Here is a 17,164-nt window from a genome sequence, read left to right on the forward strand (position 1 = left end):
ACTGAACTGCTAGCTCATGGAAAGCACAACCTTATTCACAGAGTCTTCTGCTAGGGAAAGGAATTTGAAAAAAAAACATGCAATATGCCTGCAGTCATGTAACGTATCTACCTACAAGCATATTTCTTTAAAAATGAGCCAGCAAACATACAGCTTGGTGCCAGAACTCAGTAAACCCCTTGGCTGAGCCAGTGTTTCAAGAAGATGTGATCATTCTATAATTTAAATTAACTTTAAGGAGCAGGAAAAAAAATCACTTGCTAATAACTTCTAATCTTCCATGGAAGGTTTAACACTATCTCCTGGCACTCAAGGAATAAGGATGTTAGCAGTCTTTGTGGAGAAATTGCAATGCAGTTAGTCATATGGACATTACTGATTAAAAGCTATTCTGGCCAAAAAAAAAAAAAAAAAAGGTATCTGTGAGGGGCAGGCATCATTGACACCAGAGAAACTCCCTCCCTCCTATGGCTAAGGAACTGCTTTTGATGTGCTGAGTTGCTCCGGCAAGTAACCTCACTGCTTTGTGCCTCAGCTGCTTTGTCTGTAAAAGTAAACAGGCAAGCAAAGGAGAAGATCTTTGAAAAACTCTTCGAAAGCTCTTTAAAAGCTTCTGATGTGCGTAAGATGTTGGTACATGTGATCCCTGCTTTGAAGGTGTAAGTAATGCACAAGCTGTATTTTGGCCCTTAATTTGCTAGTTTTTAGTACAGAAATCCATTTCTTCCAGTTAAAATTAAGGCTCCATTGCAGATAGAGCCTGGCCACAGGAATCCAAAGTCTGAACAGGCAGGACTCCGTTCCCCAGAAGATGAAACCAGAGGCACTGAGGAGTGCACTGTCAGCCCAGCAGTGAGAAAGGGAGGGCGGGTGCAGCTGGCTGCACTCCTTCCCTCAGCACAGGACTCACCGTGGTTGCTGCAGGCATTGTGCTCCTCAGGGAGTGCTCTTCTGAAAGACTGCAGGGGTGCATGGACCTACATTTCTGACAAAGTGATGGGTGCATGGACCTATGACCTCAGGGAGGCACCACGGCTGGGTTCCAGGCTTCATGATTACAGAGGTAAGTAATGCTTTCAAATGAAAACTACTTTTAGTTACTCTTAACTGTGGAAAAATCTAAACAGACTAGCAGTATTTCTTATCTGTAATAAGGTTGTGTTCACAATGTTTTTCCCCATTTTTGGTCTATGTATCATTGATCAGGAAGCCAACAAAGTCAGTTGACAAGCTGAACCAAAACATTTTTTCCAAGCTGGGACAAAACAGTTGGAAGCTGATGCTTTGTGAATCATGTCACATGGATAAGGAGATTAGCTTTCCTCCCTGCCCTGTCCTCCAACATCTCTTTTCTTTCTCAGAAGCTATTCTGTAGGTCCAATTCAGTGGTTACTCTATAGTGAAACCAAGTATAGTCTTGGTTTTATTATCTCAATGGCAGTCTTTAAAGAGTATGAAAAGTATCTGATAATAGACAGGCTGTTCTTCATGGAGGGATGGTGAAGAGAGATAAGGCTTCAGCTCCACTGGAAACCCTCCTTATGCCATCCACCCTCTTCTTCCATGCCTTGGCCAAGGGAGGTGGCGCTGTGTAACAATCTCAAGCACAAAACACGGTGATCTGTCCTGCCCACCCTGCAGTAACACAGACTGGGCTTTTTTCCTTTCTTCCTTCCACATTGCAGCTGTCATTTGTTCCTGAGGTTAAAACCAAAGAGGGAGAGCAGGAGTCCCTGCAGCAAGAAAGCCACATACTTCAAATTGAACACTTTGTTGTCAGCATCTCTTGAGTTTCTCCTACTCTCATCTGTTCATTTTTGATCCATTTGTCAGAAGACAGGGAAACATTTAAATGATTGCCCTGCACAGCAGGAATAGATTTTTCAATTGTAACTTTGGTTCCATGCCCAAGACACACTGACTTGATCAGCTGAAAGTGGTCCCTTCCCTTTAAGTTCTTCCTAGGTGATGTAGGTTATCAGTTTATTTTTCTTCCCCTTTTGTAATTTCAACATACAGGATTTCATTAGATGCAGCATATATCATAGCTTTAGACAGGAATTGTCAGGTAACAAATTTTGAGTGATGGCTTTAAAATACAAGGTGGTTGCAGTCTTGGCTACAGGTTGTTCATTTTTATACATTTGAAAATAGGTGTAAACAATATTCTCTTCATCGAGGGGTGGAAGCATTTGCCTTTATAAGGACTTATCTGTGTGGTCGGGCACTCTAAAAGTTAAAAAAAAAAAAAAAAAGAAGAACATCTGTATCAGATAAGGTATAAGTTTCTAAGTTCCTCTACCTACCTATCCCAGATTTTCCAAGATAGAATCAATATATCAATCAGGAAGCTGAAAAGGCTAGTTCTTGTAGCTATCAGTATGAAACTGGTTTTGTCTGCATGAAAAGTACTTGTGAGAATTCTGTGTATTTTGATAAGCTTGTCCATTGAAACCCCACGAAGTTCAACCCTGAGGTGCATAAAAGTCCCCATGGGCATGTTCACATGAGTAGTATGCATAAGTTTCAATGACTCTTGAACCAAAGCTGCCTACAACTCACCCATAACAAGAGCCATGGCAGCAGGCAATATCCTTGGGGTGTCAGAGCAAGCCCGGAATTTTGGCTAATGCAGCACTGAGGCAAACAGAAACTGCTGATGTTCTGAGAAAGCCTACCTTACCTATAGAAAATAACTTTGGTTCTCAGGTTTGAGACCAGGGAAAAAAGGGCATATTTTGTCTTTGTTATCTCAGCATTTAAGCCTACACAGTAAAATTCACTGGGTGCAAAATCCACACAGACCACACTTCCTTATGTGATCACAAATAAGTGAATACATATGTTCACAAGCACAGAGAAAATGCAGGTAGGAAAATCCCATATAAACAGGAATGAGAGCGCTTCTGGTCTGGATACTGTTATCTGCTGCACATGGCTTCCTTCATTTGCACATTCTTGTCCTTTGTTATTGCAGTACAGCAGTGAGTCAAGTGCTCACTGTGGGTGAGAAGGAAACCAGAAGGTATCATCTGTGACCACATTGTGGATTTCTCTCTCCTGGTTAAAAGACTGGCAAAGGATAAACTGCACCAAGGCATGAACAAAACCAAAGACTTTTCACCATCAAGTGGCTCCCCAAGATGAGCTGGGTTTTTTGTTTGTTTTGTCAGGGATCTGTATGAAGTCCCTTATGATAAGGCTATGACAGTTCACTTCCATCCAGTAGAAGTAAAGCAGTGTTGTAGTATATATGTATAGTATATTATACATATGACAAAATATACAGCTCAGTAGTTGTAAGAAGAAATGCTGATGGCACACTCCCCATGCCATGCTCACCTTTGCTGAATTAAATCACCTGGGTAGGCAGGTGTTTTTTAACATGAATGGGCAACACAAATCAATGTTAGTTATTCTCTCCAATTCCATGTATTCCAGCCTTGGAGAATATGACTTTGCTAAAATCCCTCTCCTTCTTGCCAACACCATTCCCAAATTGCCTGTGTCTGGAGATTTCCCCTCAGGTACTGAGGGGAGAGGATCCCATAGAGGAAAATGCAGGGGTGAAGGCAGGGGATGAGGAGCTTACCATTACCTTGTTTTTGAGGAACTGCTACAAGACTTGATGCTTTGCACCTGTGGAGTGACTGGCCTTGGTAAAACACTCTACAGGTATCATGCGTGCTGTGATGCTGGGCCTGCTGCAGCTGTCTTTACAGTTCAAGGGAGTTCACAGCAGTGCAGATCCTCTGGAAAAGCATTGAGTTTATATATCCCCCACACACACCTCTCCCGTAAGATTTTTCCACCTTCACAGTCAATGTCGATTCTCTAAGTCACTGTATCTCCACCACTGTCAAGGCTCTTTTCCTCTGTCACTCAGCTCACCGTAATCTGTCTTGTTGATCCCCACCTGATGTTCATCAAGCCAAATATGTAAAAGAAAGATGGGAAAGGCAAAAGAACCCTTCACCTCCTGAGTGGTCCTAGGAGTGCCACAACTGCCTAGCAGGCTTTATGGGGCTGTAACCCACATTTCAGCTCCTGCTGATGCTTCTCATCTTCTCTATGGGGAACTGGACCCCTGTGTGCTCCAGGGACCAGCCATTATGGAGCAACAGTGACTCCAATGAGTGAAACTCATCTTGGCATTGTAGTTAGAGCAGCATTCCTGGGCTCAACAAAGTGATCTCGAAGGGATTTACACCTGCTAAACCTTAGATGTTATGTAAAACAAGAGGAAAACCCATTGAAGGAGACTGGGCCAGAATGGAGGGTGGAGGGTGGAGAGAAAGGGCGTGAGGAGGGAAGTGAATTCTTGACACAATCCCTAATGGATCCATGTAAGTTCCCCTGCAATGACATCGGTCAATTGTGCAGCTGGGACAGTCGTGTATGCCTTAAGGACAGCACAAAAAATGTTTATATTGTTTTGATTTTTAGTCCTGTTCAATGAACATGACAGCAAGATGTGCATCAGCTCCGTGAAGAGCAAGAGCTGAACAGGACCCAGCAGCCCATGGAGGCAGGATGACTCCAAGTGAAAAATAGCAAACCTCCTAGAACTTAGGAAAAATATGGAGTTCTGACCTCAAGCATCTCATTAGCTTTTCTAACCAGCCAATACCTGCCCTCAAAAATTAGGCCAAAAGGACCTAAGTGTTATTAGCAAATGGTATTAGCAGATTGGTATTGGTAATACTAGGACGTAAAAGCTCACCAATTCTGTAGCTGTACTAGAAGAGGCAAATACTCATTAGAGAACCAATGCCATACCCACACTGGTGGAAAATGTAGGTGCAAACTGTATATATAGAAAACTCTGAACCTCTTATTGCCCAAGTTTTTCTCATATGCTGCACAAGGACATTATTTCAGTTGTGACAGGAACGAAAAAAGGACAACAGTACAGGCAAATGGAAAAAAGTCATGCAGGCAGGTTCTCACAAATGTCACTACAAGTTCCTGTGATTTTTCAAGGTGCACCTTAAATCCAATATTTTTTTTAATTTGGAATCTCCCTCTAGCTTGACTGCTTGGTCTAGACTCATGATTCTGTGGTACAGCAAAAGACATAGTCATAGAAAGTTATTTGCTACTACTGTGTACTGTGAAAATCTTGGCTTCTTAAAATTATTCTGTCCACAATTTGGTCACTTCAGAAGAGTTTCTAATTTTTTTCTCCATTATGAATAAGCAAGAAACTGTGAAGTCAAACTTCCACCAGTCAGAGATACCTAAAACATCTCACAGCTATACTATGGTGTACCATGGTTCTCAGAAATCCTGCAGTAGGAACACAATTAATGCAGTCATAAGTTATTGTGTTTCATAATCACTGGATCAAGGCAGTATGTTTGAAACTGCAGCAACTTGATAATGATACTGACTCTTGTTCACAAGACCTGTGATCCCTGATCTGTCTGCATTTCTCCTAATTCTTCTCTATGGGTTGCTCCCCATTCAAGCCAACCTCCAGGTATATTGCTGCCTCAGCCCATGGAAACATTCATTTTGAGGTCTGGCCAAACAAGGACACAGTGGATTCCAGTTGAAGTGACTAATTCTGAGAGTTGTCTCTGCATCAGCACAAAACTGCAAATGAAAGCTTGGATCTAGCTGAAATAAAACACGAAGTAGGGGCTTTTCCTTAAAGGGAAAAGGAAAACCCACCAAACATGACCCATGCCACTTAATTATAATCAATACCTTGAATTGTATCTGGAAACAAAAAATGAGCTGGTACAAATGGTGGAAGGGCAGAACATATTTCACACAACTGTATCTCAGCTTTTATCAGGTGGAGAGGAGAGGAATTATTCATTAACACAGCTGAAGCCAGAGCCAAGAGAGACTGAGAAATTTAATGGTATGGGTCTGTCCTCAAATCAGAAAATTATGCTGTCATTACATGTTCTTGAGACTTTAACATTATGTTTTCTATGCTGTGTTCTACTTTTGTTATCCTGGATCAAAAGAAAAATTGTTCTAGCCCAGCATCCTTGTTCTGGAAGTGGCTAGGCACAGATAAAAATGGGACCATTATAGTTCTCTGATTTATTTCCCCATCTTCACATTACCTTTTGAATTCAGAACTTTCAGCTGCTAAGCATACCGTGAAAGACTTCTTTACCACCTGTACCCTTAACTATGAATTTTTGTTTCTTTAAGCTTGTTACATGGTAATTGATTCTATTAGACGGTGAATAATAGCAAGCTGTCTGTCCGTCCGTCCATCCATTCTATGACAAATTTTTTAGACCTCTCCAATACCTCCTATCACCAGTGTCACTTCCTGAGCCAGAAAAATCCTTCCATTTCTCTATCTCTCCCTTCCTGTCTCTCAGCAGTTGATCATTCTTCCTTGTCTTTCTTTGTATTTTTCCTGCTACGGGACACTTGTTTTAAAAAGTAGAGCTGCTGCTCTACTTGTTTCAAAATCCTGATCTCCTTCCTCAGTGCTAGTTCAGAGTGTGTTTACGGTTGAGGTTATTTTAACTGTTTTCCATCTGCATCCCTTTGTAAACATCAACATTAAATTTCCCCTGCAATTCCCCTGGCTTTTTGATACTGTGAAATTCCTTGTTAGCTTTTATTTTTACAATTATGAATAGCACAATATCACCAGCAGCTTGGCAGTACAACAACCCCCTACTGTGAACTACTGCAAATCGACAACAACCTGCTGCATTTGTTGACTCCAAACATCCACAAGAACACACAAGGATGTGATCCTCCGGTCTGTGCAAGAAGTGCTAGTTTTGAGGAAATAAATAAAACAGTCTTACCTTTCCAAGAGGCACATTGACATCAAGGCCAAAGAATAAAGGCAAGAGAGAAGAACAAGAACAGAAATAGAAACTGCAGAAGAAAAATAAGACTGTGTAAAAATTAAAGATAATGGCATTGTAAGCATCAGAATTATTTTTGTAGTCTGTAGAACAACTCAGTTAGAGTATTTATTAATTCAGAAAACACTGTTACTCATTACTAATGAGGGTAACACTGTTACCCTCATTACTTCTGTAAGTACCACACCACCTCCCAGGCTTAGAAAACAGATCCAAATAATTTTGGTGATGGATTACAATTGGCACCATATTGAAAGCCTGAGGTGTAACTATCACATCATGATACCCCAGGGGTTGACAAGTCATAAAGCTAGGTAACAAAAACAGCATGTGTGGTCTTTTTAAACATGTTAAAAGACAGAGGCTGCAATCCATGCTAGAAATAGCCTGGATATATAAATACATAAATATAAACTTATATATATGTACACATGTATGTGTACATATATGTGTACATGTATGTACCTACACACACCCATAACAAACACTCACCATTACATGTTTAATAATGTAATGTAGTGTTTTAAGATTAAAGTCTGTATCTACTGACACAAACTGAAAAGAAAGGACAGTGGACCACCACCAACAGGTGCAGCTGACTGAGCAGAACAAAAAGCTCATATAGTTCAAGAGAACTGGATGACTACTTTCAAAACAAAGTTAATCAGTGCGCTTCAAAGGATAACAGAACCAACCTTTTCCTCCAGATCCTTAATTTGTCTCTTTTGGATGTCAGTTTTATCTTCTAAATCTCGGATCCTCTGGAAATCAGAAAAGAAAGCATATATACTGAATTCTCAGTAAATCTATCCCACTTAAGTAGCTTAATGTTCCAAGGGCCAAAACCCTAGAAATCAACAAATGCATTTTTGCATTTGTGGCAGGGACAATCTTGTGTCACGCTGTGACTCGATCCACTCATCCCGCCAAACCACAGCTTTACCTTGTGTGCAAATGCTCAAAATATGATCCTGCATATATGTATCTGGATCCTTAAATGCTAGAAATTAGTATAAATGATTGATAAGTAATATCTCCAGGGAAGGAAACTATACATCCTCCCTGGGTAACCTGATCGGTGGCTGGTTACTCACACAATGAAGAAATTCTTTTTGATGTTCAGGTGGAACGTCTCGTACAACAGTTTCTGCCCACAGCCCCCTGTTCTGTTGCTTGGCTACCTCCTCCTTCCTTTGCCTCTCAGCCACTTCCAACTGAGGCTGGCTCAGAGTCATTCCGAGAAGCCAAAACTGCTGTGGCAGCGTCCCTCGGGGCAGCTGGCATGTTTAAAATCAAGAAGCTTCTTATGTTGCAAAGGCCTGGCATCAAAAGGTGGACCCAGTCTCAAGTGCCCAACTCAGGATCAGGCAAAACTGTGAGAGCTGAGCCTTCCTGTGAACCAATTCCCCCTAACCACTGGGGATGTGCTTCTTCTCTTACTCCCATAAATGTCTGAGTCAGATCTGTTTCATGGGGCAGCTTTCATGTTATTCAATGTGCTGTGACAATTTGCCATTTTGCTCTGGGACCTCACAGCTTGCAGAGCAGCAAACAACAGTCTTTTAAGGTAAAATGCAGTACCTTATCTCAGCAGTGAAAAGTACAAATCCCCACTTGGGAGGGACAAGTAGTATCTGGAAAAACAGACAGCTCTCCTGTGCCATACGAGCCAGCAGCATTTACTCCGTTTCTCTCGTGCCCAGTCCAGTAACTAGAGATGACCATTTTTATTACAAAGCTAGAACTGTGCAGACAGAATTCTGGATGAAAACTTAAGGCTAGAATTTTAAAACTCAAAATATGCCAGAATAATCTTGCACAAGCTAGTATCATGTGTGCTTGCATGCACAGAAAAAACAAAGTAAGAGACAATTCAAAAAGCTGGATGCCAAGCTCCCTCATGGCCTGCAGCTTGCTTAGATTTGAGCTCAGATTGTGTTCTTACAAAGAAAGGCTGAGAAGATACCACATGTGTGTGGTTTCCTCTTCTTACCTGATGAGCCTGCTGGAGCAGCTCCATCCTCTCCTGAAGAATCTGGCAATCATATTCTCTGCTCTTCCTCAGCATCTGACGTCTTAGCTTTTCTACTGCTGTCCTCAGCTCTTCCTGCTGTTTTTCAGTGAGTAGTTCCCCAAACTTTATCACTGTTTCTTGCTGCAAAGCATTGTACAAGGTGGCTTCAAGCTCCTGGATCCTCTGGTTGATGCAATACCAAAAGTCAATTAGAGATGAAACATGGTTTAAAGCACATTGGAAACTGGGGATTGGTGGCAGATTCAGACCCCTGCATGAGAGGCAGTCCCTGTGCTCAAGTGTGCAAAAATGTGAAAAACTAAACTCAGAAAATGGTTCTATGTTCTGAAAAAAGGATAGGAACTTTTATTTTTAAAGTATTTTAATATTAACTTTCACTGAAATCCTTCACTTCTACTCTTTTTTTATGGAGTTAGAGTTGGACGGAATGTTTCTATCTGAAGTGTAAATTATTTCACCAATTCTAAAATTTCCACCTGTTGCCCTAAAAAACTCCAGCTGGACAAGCCAATATTAATGAGCAATATCTGCCTTAAACTGACACGAGTTTCAGACTTCAGGAGATGTGCCTTTTTATGACATGAAAAGGTGAGCTACTGTGTTGAAGCTGTGCAGATTGCATGCTAGTACTCAGAAGAAAGAGGAAAGAACAATTTTTTAAAAATCCAGTACTAACAAAAAAGCAAAAATCTCTCCTCCTGATTCAAGAAAAATCTGCGTGCTATTGCAGAGCTGGCCAGTAGGTGCTGCAGAATTTCCTTTGTACATACCATGTACGCTTGGTCAAGAGCTTGCTTTCTGTAGTCTAATTCTTCCTCCAAATAACCTTTTATTTTGCAAAATTGCTCCTACAATGAAGGATCATTTGGACAGAAAAACAAATTAGTTACTCCAAATACTTTAGGAAGTTTTATCAAATCATTTACAGATATCTAATTCAGCAGGACAAGAAGACTGGTTTTCGACTGATACTCAGCAGAGTTATTAATACCTGACTCAGCTAGAAAAGAAGGAAGGGCAAATAGCTGTAGATTGCTCTTGTAAGTGAATATGTCTGATGTACATGGAACTAAATCCATCCTCTCTGTTGGCTTCAGTGGTACTGTTTGGCATTTCAGTAGTGAAATTTAGGGTGTTCTTTGTGATTTTTCTAAAGATACTTCCTCTGGCATCAGGAATTACTCTTTTTGTGCCTCCTCTTATTTTTGAAGAGGTGTAAAAGTGGACTGAACTAAAGAGGAACTAACTATACATTCACATTCACATTCCTTGGGAGCAGCTGCTGTGCTTTATCTTATCAGTCCACCTTAAGCTGAACAGACTTAAGTACAGACATATCACAGGAACAAAACAAGCCACTACTGCTAATTCTTGTAGTTACGTTTGTTCATCTTGTAGGCTGCTGCCATTAACTCGAATAAGAACAGGGTAAGATATTAACTTTACTTAGTGTGTAATGAAAGCCAACAGTGTTATGATTCAGTTCAACAATTTCTCACATGCTGGTCCTGAATAAAATGCAATAAAATAGCTGATGTTTAGGCTGTGAATCTTATGAGACAAACAATGCATGCATCTCTGAAAATTACTGAGAAACCTTTGAACCCTCGGTACTTGTTAATAAACAGTCATCCTCGTAGAAAGAGAGGCATTTTTTAAACTTTTACTATTTCTGTTACTGTTATTCTGCACGTGAACTGGACCAGGAACAATTTTATGGATTCACCAATAATCAGACAAAAGGTGCATAGTTCATTTGTCAATACATTTTCCTAGTTATTTTTTGGCACATCAAGTAAGTGTGACACAATCTGTGTCCCTAAAACGTGTAGTAAGAAAAGTTTTCTTACCATATCACTTTCCAGTTCCATCATCTTCTGATGCAGAGCAGCTTCAGCTCCCTCAATCTGCTGGATCCACTGGAGAGAAGACAATGAGACCTGTAACCTGCTGTGTTTTCTAGCACACAAGCAGTGCCAAATGAGCTATGTACAGCATCTTGTTAGTCTGTTTTTAGCAGCCTATTGCTGCGGGCTTATCTTGAGGCTGTTTGTGACAGAGGCCATGATGTCTGCATGTAGCACTAGGCAGGGAAGCAAGCAAAAGGATCACCACTGCTGGGTCACCAGAAGATGGAAAAGCACACACCCTTTGATGGACAAGGAACCCACTCCATCCCATGCACAAAGGCCAACAATGGGTCTATAGCATCTCAAAAATAGCTTAGTTGGCTTTATGGCAGTTCTGTTTGAAGCAGAGGCATTGTTGTGCAGAATCCTTGAAAGCTGTCATGTTGAAATCTGCGTGCTGCATTTGAGCCTTAGAAAGCAATTTTAATCACTCTCCACTTTCTTCCTAATTTTTGAAACAAAAATACAGACACATACTTTCAGTGATATTTTGGCATACAGATGCTTTTGGAAGCTTTAGAAATCTCAGGAATGTAAATCCCAAACTTTATCTAATTACAGCTTAAATTTCTAATGATTTCTCATTTGGTTTTCAATTGCAAGTTTTGTTTCATATTATTTTTGTATTTGTAGTTTTTTCCATTACACAGCTTGGGTCAGCTCAGTTTGTTATTTTTGCTGCTCCAGCAAGGTGTTTGGGACTATGCTGGCACAGTTTATTTTATTTGGGGAATACTCCCAACAGTAGAAAGTTTAACGATATTGATGACAACAACAGGGCAGAAAATGCGCAGATGAGGCTTTAGATAACACGTGAGAAAAGCAAGCATGTGATTTACCTTTTCTGCCAAGGACAATACCGTGGAAGCCTGAATTATGGCCACTTGTTCTTCATTCCTTAAATTCTGTGAAGAGATTAACAGGAAAGAGGAAAATTGGCAGCAGTTTCCTTCATGAACAAAGACAATCCAGCCTACAAACCAGCTCTACAGTTTTCAGAGGATACCTGTAGTACTGAGTATTCAGTTTCCATTGAAACATTCAGAGCCTGTTCACATATTATATTAAGAAGACCACTAGTTTTGCCTTTCTACATGATATGGATTAATTGTATCATTCATTCCATTACACCTTAAGAGAAATGTAAACTAAAATTAGACCCATTTGTTTGTCTTCATGCTAGTTTTACAAAGCTGAATTTCCATTAAAGCTTTTGTAAAAACAGTGCTGATCTACATCAGCACATGAATAGACAATAATGATCTTTTGTTTTTATTTCTTATAAACTTTTTTAAGATGTATCTAATGTCGGCCAGAGATACAGCATCTCTTTTACATGGGCAGCTATGCCCTCTTAGAAAGCCACAGGGAATTTGATAATTCTTGCCTATTTGTGAAACTGTGAGAAAGAATCCTAGTCCTGATGAAGAGTGGTTTACTCAGACTGCTGAATTCCTTCATGTGTTTTCCTGAGTGAACAGGGCCCAGTCCCAAATGTTAGTAGTCTTTGGACATTCTTCCCAGTCTGCTAAACCATACAGAACAGATGCATAATTTAACAAGTATCTTTGAAAATAGTCATAACTATACATAAAACTTACCGCACTGTACAAAATGCAGCTTGTAAAGACAAAATATCTCCCATTTCAACTTACCCCATTATCACCTAGGATGTCTAACTGCTTTATAAGGTCTGGGATGCTGACATCCTGCAAAGAGAGAGTAAGGTAAAGGCATGGCATCCACCTTTTATCATGGCTGTAATATCCATCTATCCTATGAACAACATGGAAGTCAACCATTTTATTTTATCCTATGGAAATGCATCATACATTGATTTCAATTGCCTTTGAACCAGATTTTATCATTATGGAGAGAATTTTGAGTCTAATTGAACTGTGTCTGTCACCACACTATTACATTAGACCATTTTTAAATACCTAAAGTCTAGTGGAGTTATTTGTAATGGATTATATGGGCAGCACCCACCACTCCTCCCACTTCTCCTTAGGGAGAAGCACTCCTTTATACAACTGACCTACCTTAACCCCTTCCTTCATGCAGTAGATCTGTAGAGCACTCACACCATCTGAGAATGGGTGAATCTGGAGATTAAATGGTGGGGACCGTCTCTCTCTTTCCTGCAAATTAATTGAAAAGATGCTAGAGAATCTATTAGAATGAAGGAGATGCACATAGAGAATGCCATAGCTGCTGTTTCTATCATGCTTGGCTTGCAAAGCCAAGCTCTTCATTCTATAAGCCAAGGAAAGAATCATGTAGACCTAGTCTGAAAAAGTGAGCCAAGTCGGACAGGATCCTAAATCTAACGTAACTACTTAACAGGAAATTATTTGATAAATTATGCCAATTTGCAAACTGGCTGTGGAAAGGCTGTCACCTAGCTAAGATTCAAGTGATTTGCTTTATTAAGTGTTGAACAACTGTACATGATTGTAAGTACTCCCTTTAGAAACAGGTGTTTGACTTCAGATATTGGGAGACTCAGATTACATATTTTCCTCATCCTGGTATGCTACACATTCTAACATCTGCGGAAAACCATATGTTCAAAAAAACTGATCGACATAGCTATTTATAGACCTTTATTGCTTAAAATTTACAAATATTTCTGCAGTTTTAAAGGACCAAAGACAAGAAAAAAAACTGAAGATGCTATTTCTCATTCCTTTCAGGTATTCAGGCAAGCATGGAAGTAAAGATTAGACTTTACTTTCACACATATTTTTGGTTTATGAATACGTAATTCATTTGATCAGTTCAGCTCCCTGCCATATGGAAACACAGCCGTCAGGTAAAACTGTAGGACAGTTCTGTGAATAAGGTGCAAGTCTGACACAGCATTAAGTTATGAGAACCAGGAAGGTCTCTGTGTGGCAAATGTATTTGCCCTTGGACAGCAACTGAAAAGAACAAATAAAAAATAAACCATCTTACACTGGGGAAGAGAGCAGGTGAAATTTTGGTTGGCTGGCACTCCAAAGAAGAGTCTGGAACTAGAGGCAGTCTGGGAAGAGGAAGCTTGAGGTCCTGCAGAGGCTTCTAAAGCTCCTGCACCAATGTCCAGTGTCACCTGAGAGACTGCACCCACTGCAGGTCATGTAAGAGCTGCTCAACAGGGAATGTGTCCAGTGCCCGCAAAAGGAACAGCACTCATACATGGGCAGACAGGCATCTCCAAGTATTAGAAAAATCATGCCCACAGGTGTGGCAGCTAAGAGGCACACTCATGTTAATCAGTTAAGCATACCTTTGCACACTGGGCACCTGGCTCAGGCTAAAGTGAACCAGCTGAGCATGGTGCTTACTATTTCCAGGATACTAGAGCTGACATACTTCAGCTCACAATTAAAAATGCTAGGCCTGATTTGTTACTCTGTTTTATTGCTACAACACTTGTGTAAATCCTTGATTAAAGCCGGTGTCCATGCAAGTGCAGTCATTTAATTTTCTACCAGCTCTACTGCAAGAAGCACATGCATCACCTCCAGCTCAAGGTTGCGGAACTCCAGCAGCTCGTTCTGGTCTCGCGCATCCTGCAGCTCCTGTTGCAGACGGTTGTTTTCTGCTTCCGTTTTCTCTATCTAACAGAAATATGTAAAATCATGACCTGTGTGACTGTTACAAGAACCATAAAGTATTTGGTGAGTAGTAGTTGAGGTAGCATAGCCTGTGCAAAATCTGAACACTTAAGATGTCTCACAGGATCCAGATAACCCTTCAAAGTGAACATGCAAACCTTTGGAACATACCTTGTCTAAAAGCTCTTGGTTCCTCTTAATAAAAAGCTGCTTGTCTTCCACCCAGTGTGAGTCCTGTTGAATGAAGTAGTAGTATTACAGAATAGTCAAATTCCATAAGCTGTGCACATTTATTGAACATTGGAGTCACAATGTTCAGGCTTTAACATCCTACAGGAACAAGCTGTCTTTTACAGAACAACAACATTTTAAGTTTACCAAGGTGTAGCAAGGCTTCTGAACTTGCCAGATCTGCATGTTTACTGACTGGCAACATTACATCTCATGGAAGTTTATACTGAAGTTGTGCTTGGTATTTTGTAAGCAGAGCGGGTAAGATACAGAATAGGGGAAAAAACACACAAGAATTACTTACCTGCCCTTTCTGAGCCAAAGTTTTCTCCAGATCTTCTATTTTGGCTTTATACCTCTGGACTTCAGCTTGAAGTTGCTCCTGAGCCTGTTGAAGTCAAGCACCACATTAATGAGTAACAAAGCCAGCAATATGACTGGTATAAAAAGGAAACCAAGACCAGCAGAGCCTAGCTTCATGCTGTCAGTTCCACTGAGTGAGCAACCATTAGAAAGATTCTGACTTGGTGAAGTTTTGTGCCACCCCTTAGACTGACACACAGATGACACAAGAGAACAGAGCAGTGGATCAGCCCCAACTCCCCACCCAAGCCTGTTCCACCATGGATTGCATCGGAACAGCAAAACACAAGCTCAGGTATTTGGGGTGCTCTGCTCCAAGACCCTCATAAGGGGCAATCCCTAAATTACAAAAAAAGTGCTTAGCAGATCAGAGTGGCAACAGGTAGTGGGAAGAGGCAAATTTAACTGCCAGGGGGTTCTTCAAGAGCTGACTCAACTAAATACTAAAAATCTGGTATGATCTCACAGCTAACTGCTTTGAGCAAGAATTTGGGCTGGAGACTGCCTGAGGTTCCTTCCAGCCTGAATGATTCTATAATTTTATTAGAGGGACAACATTTTTAGCCTTGGAAGTTTTACTGTAGCCTGCATCATATTAAAATTTAAATGTAATTTGCACTTATCTGTTAGAAACATTCAGGTGTTCCTAAAGTTGGTGCAATGTGCGCCTTTGTGAAAACCCACAGGCCTTCATTTGCCTTTAAAACCCAAGTCCCATCACACCTAGACAAATGATGAGAAAACCCTTGTGATTCTGTGTCAGGCTGCAGAGTTGTCTGCTTTGGCATGCCTGCCTGACTGCAGTTTTCAGGTTCAGGTGGAGGACAGCTTCCTGTAAACTGAGTGATTGTGTCCATTCTTAATGGTCACTCTCTTTCAAAATGTACTCAGTAAATGAGTGAACAGACATTTCTCAGTGTTATGGATGCTGTATGTAGCACCATTCCATTGTATGTCCCTTTGAGGGTTTCTTGTCCTGACAGCAATGAAATACTGTAACTCTCAAACAAATACTGACCCTGGCTTCTCTTTCAGCATCTATGACCCCTCCTGTCTGTTCCTGCAGCAGTGCATACGCTCTCTGCAGGGCCTGGTACTCCTTCGTCAGCTGTCGAAACCGCAGCTCTGACTCTTCTGCTGCTAAACCCTGAAGAATAAGAAGTGACATGTCTAAGCCATGGAGAGCAAAGCACTGTCAAAGCAAAGAATGCAAAAGTGATTTGTTAAGCACAGTAGCTGCTTTACAGGTCTTGATTCAAATAGTGTTCTGGATCACAGTGAGCTTGCTGTGATCTGAAATTAAAAAATGGGGAGATTATACAGCATTTACATCACAGTATCAGCTGAGTTGGAAGGGACCTACGAGAATCATTGAGTTCAACTCCTGGCCCTGCAAAGCACCATCGCCAAGAGTCACTGAGAGAGTTGTCTAAACACTTCTTGAACTCTGTCAAGCTTGGTGCTGTTACCCCTTCCCTGGGGTCATTCCAATGCCCAGTCATGCTTTGGGTGAAGAACCTTTTTCTAATATCCAACCTAAACCTCCTCTGACACAACTTCACGCCATTCCCTCAGGCCCTGTCACCGGTCACCACAGAGAAGACATCAGTGTCTGTCCCTCCTCCTCCCCTCATGAGGAAGCTGGAGACTGCCATGAGGTCTCCCCATAGTCTCTTCTCCAGGCTGAATAGACCAGGTGACCTCAGCTGCTCCTCATACAGCTTCCCCCCAAAGCCCTTCACCATCCTTGTTGCTCTCCTTTGAACACTCTCTAGCAATTTAATATTTTTCTCATATTACGGCACCCAAAACTGCACACAACAGTCAAGGTGAGATCACCACAGAGCAGAGCAGAACAACAGGACAATCCCCTCCCTTGACTGACTGGCAATGCTGGGCCTGATGCCCCCAGGACTTGGGTGGGCCCCCTGGCTGCCAGGCCACTGCTGACTCATATTCAACTTTCTGTCAGCCCCTGGGTCTCTTTCAAGGCACTGCTTTCCAGCATCTCATTCTCCAGTCCATCTGCAGATCCAGGGTTACCCCATCCCAGGTGCAGAATTTGGCACTTTCCCTTGCTGAACTTCATCTGGTTGGTGATGGCCCATCCCTCTTGATTCATCGAGGTCTCTCTGCAGGGCCTCCCGGCCTTCGATGGAGTCAACAGCT

The 17,164-nt window shown here is 41.3% G+C and overlaps 1 protein-coding gene across 1 annotated transcript in view; it reads right to left on the reverse strand.

Annotated features, from left to right (window-relative positions):
- Positions 1–437: 437 nt before the first annotated feature.
- The window catches only part of JAKMIP2 (janus kinase and microtubule interacting protein 2), a 36,572-nt gene continuing 19,845 nt past the window's right edge, over positions 438–17,164 (reverse strand). The window contains exons 10-22 of the mRNA XM_058815654.1: positions 16,014–16,142; positions 14,937–15,020; positions 14,573–14,635; positions 14,306–14,404; positions 12,842–12,940; positions 12,455–12,508; positions 11,639–11,704; positions 10,740–10,808; positions 9,660–9,737; positions 8,848–9,051; positions 7,550–7,615; positions 6,792–6,864; positions 438–2,229 (exon numbers count right to left, since the gene is read on the reverse strand). Of these exons, the coding sequence (XP_058671637.1) occupies positions 6,814–6,864; positions 7,550–7,615; positions 8,848–9,051; positions 9,660–9,737; positions 10,740–10,808; positions 11,639–11,704; positions 12,455–12,508; positions 12,842–12,940; positions 14,306–14,404; positions 14,573–14,635; positions 14,937–15,020; positions 16,014–16,142 (1,062 nt within the window). The 3' untranslated portion in view covers positions 438–2,229; positions 6,792–6,813. The remainder of the gene's footprint in view (positions 2,230–6,791; positions 6,865–7,549; positions 7,616–8,847; positions 9,052–9,659; positions 9,738–10,739; positions 10,809–11,638; positions 11,705–12,454; positions 12,509–12,841; positions 12,941–14,305; positions 14,405–14,572; positions 14,636–14,936; positions 15,021–16,013; positions 16,143–17,164) is intronic.

Source organism: Ammospiza caudacuta, chromosome 16, assembly GCF_027887145.1.
Source record: "Ammospiza caudacuta isolate bAmmCau1 chromosome 16, bAmmCau1.pri, whole genome shotgun sequence".
Classification (NCBI taxonomy): Eukaryota; Metazoa; Chordata; class Aves; order Passeriformes; family Passerellidae; genus Ammospiza; species Ammospiza caudacuta.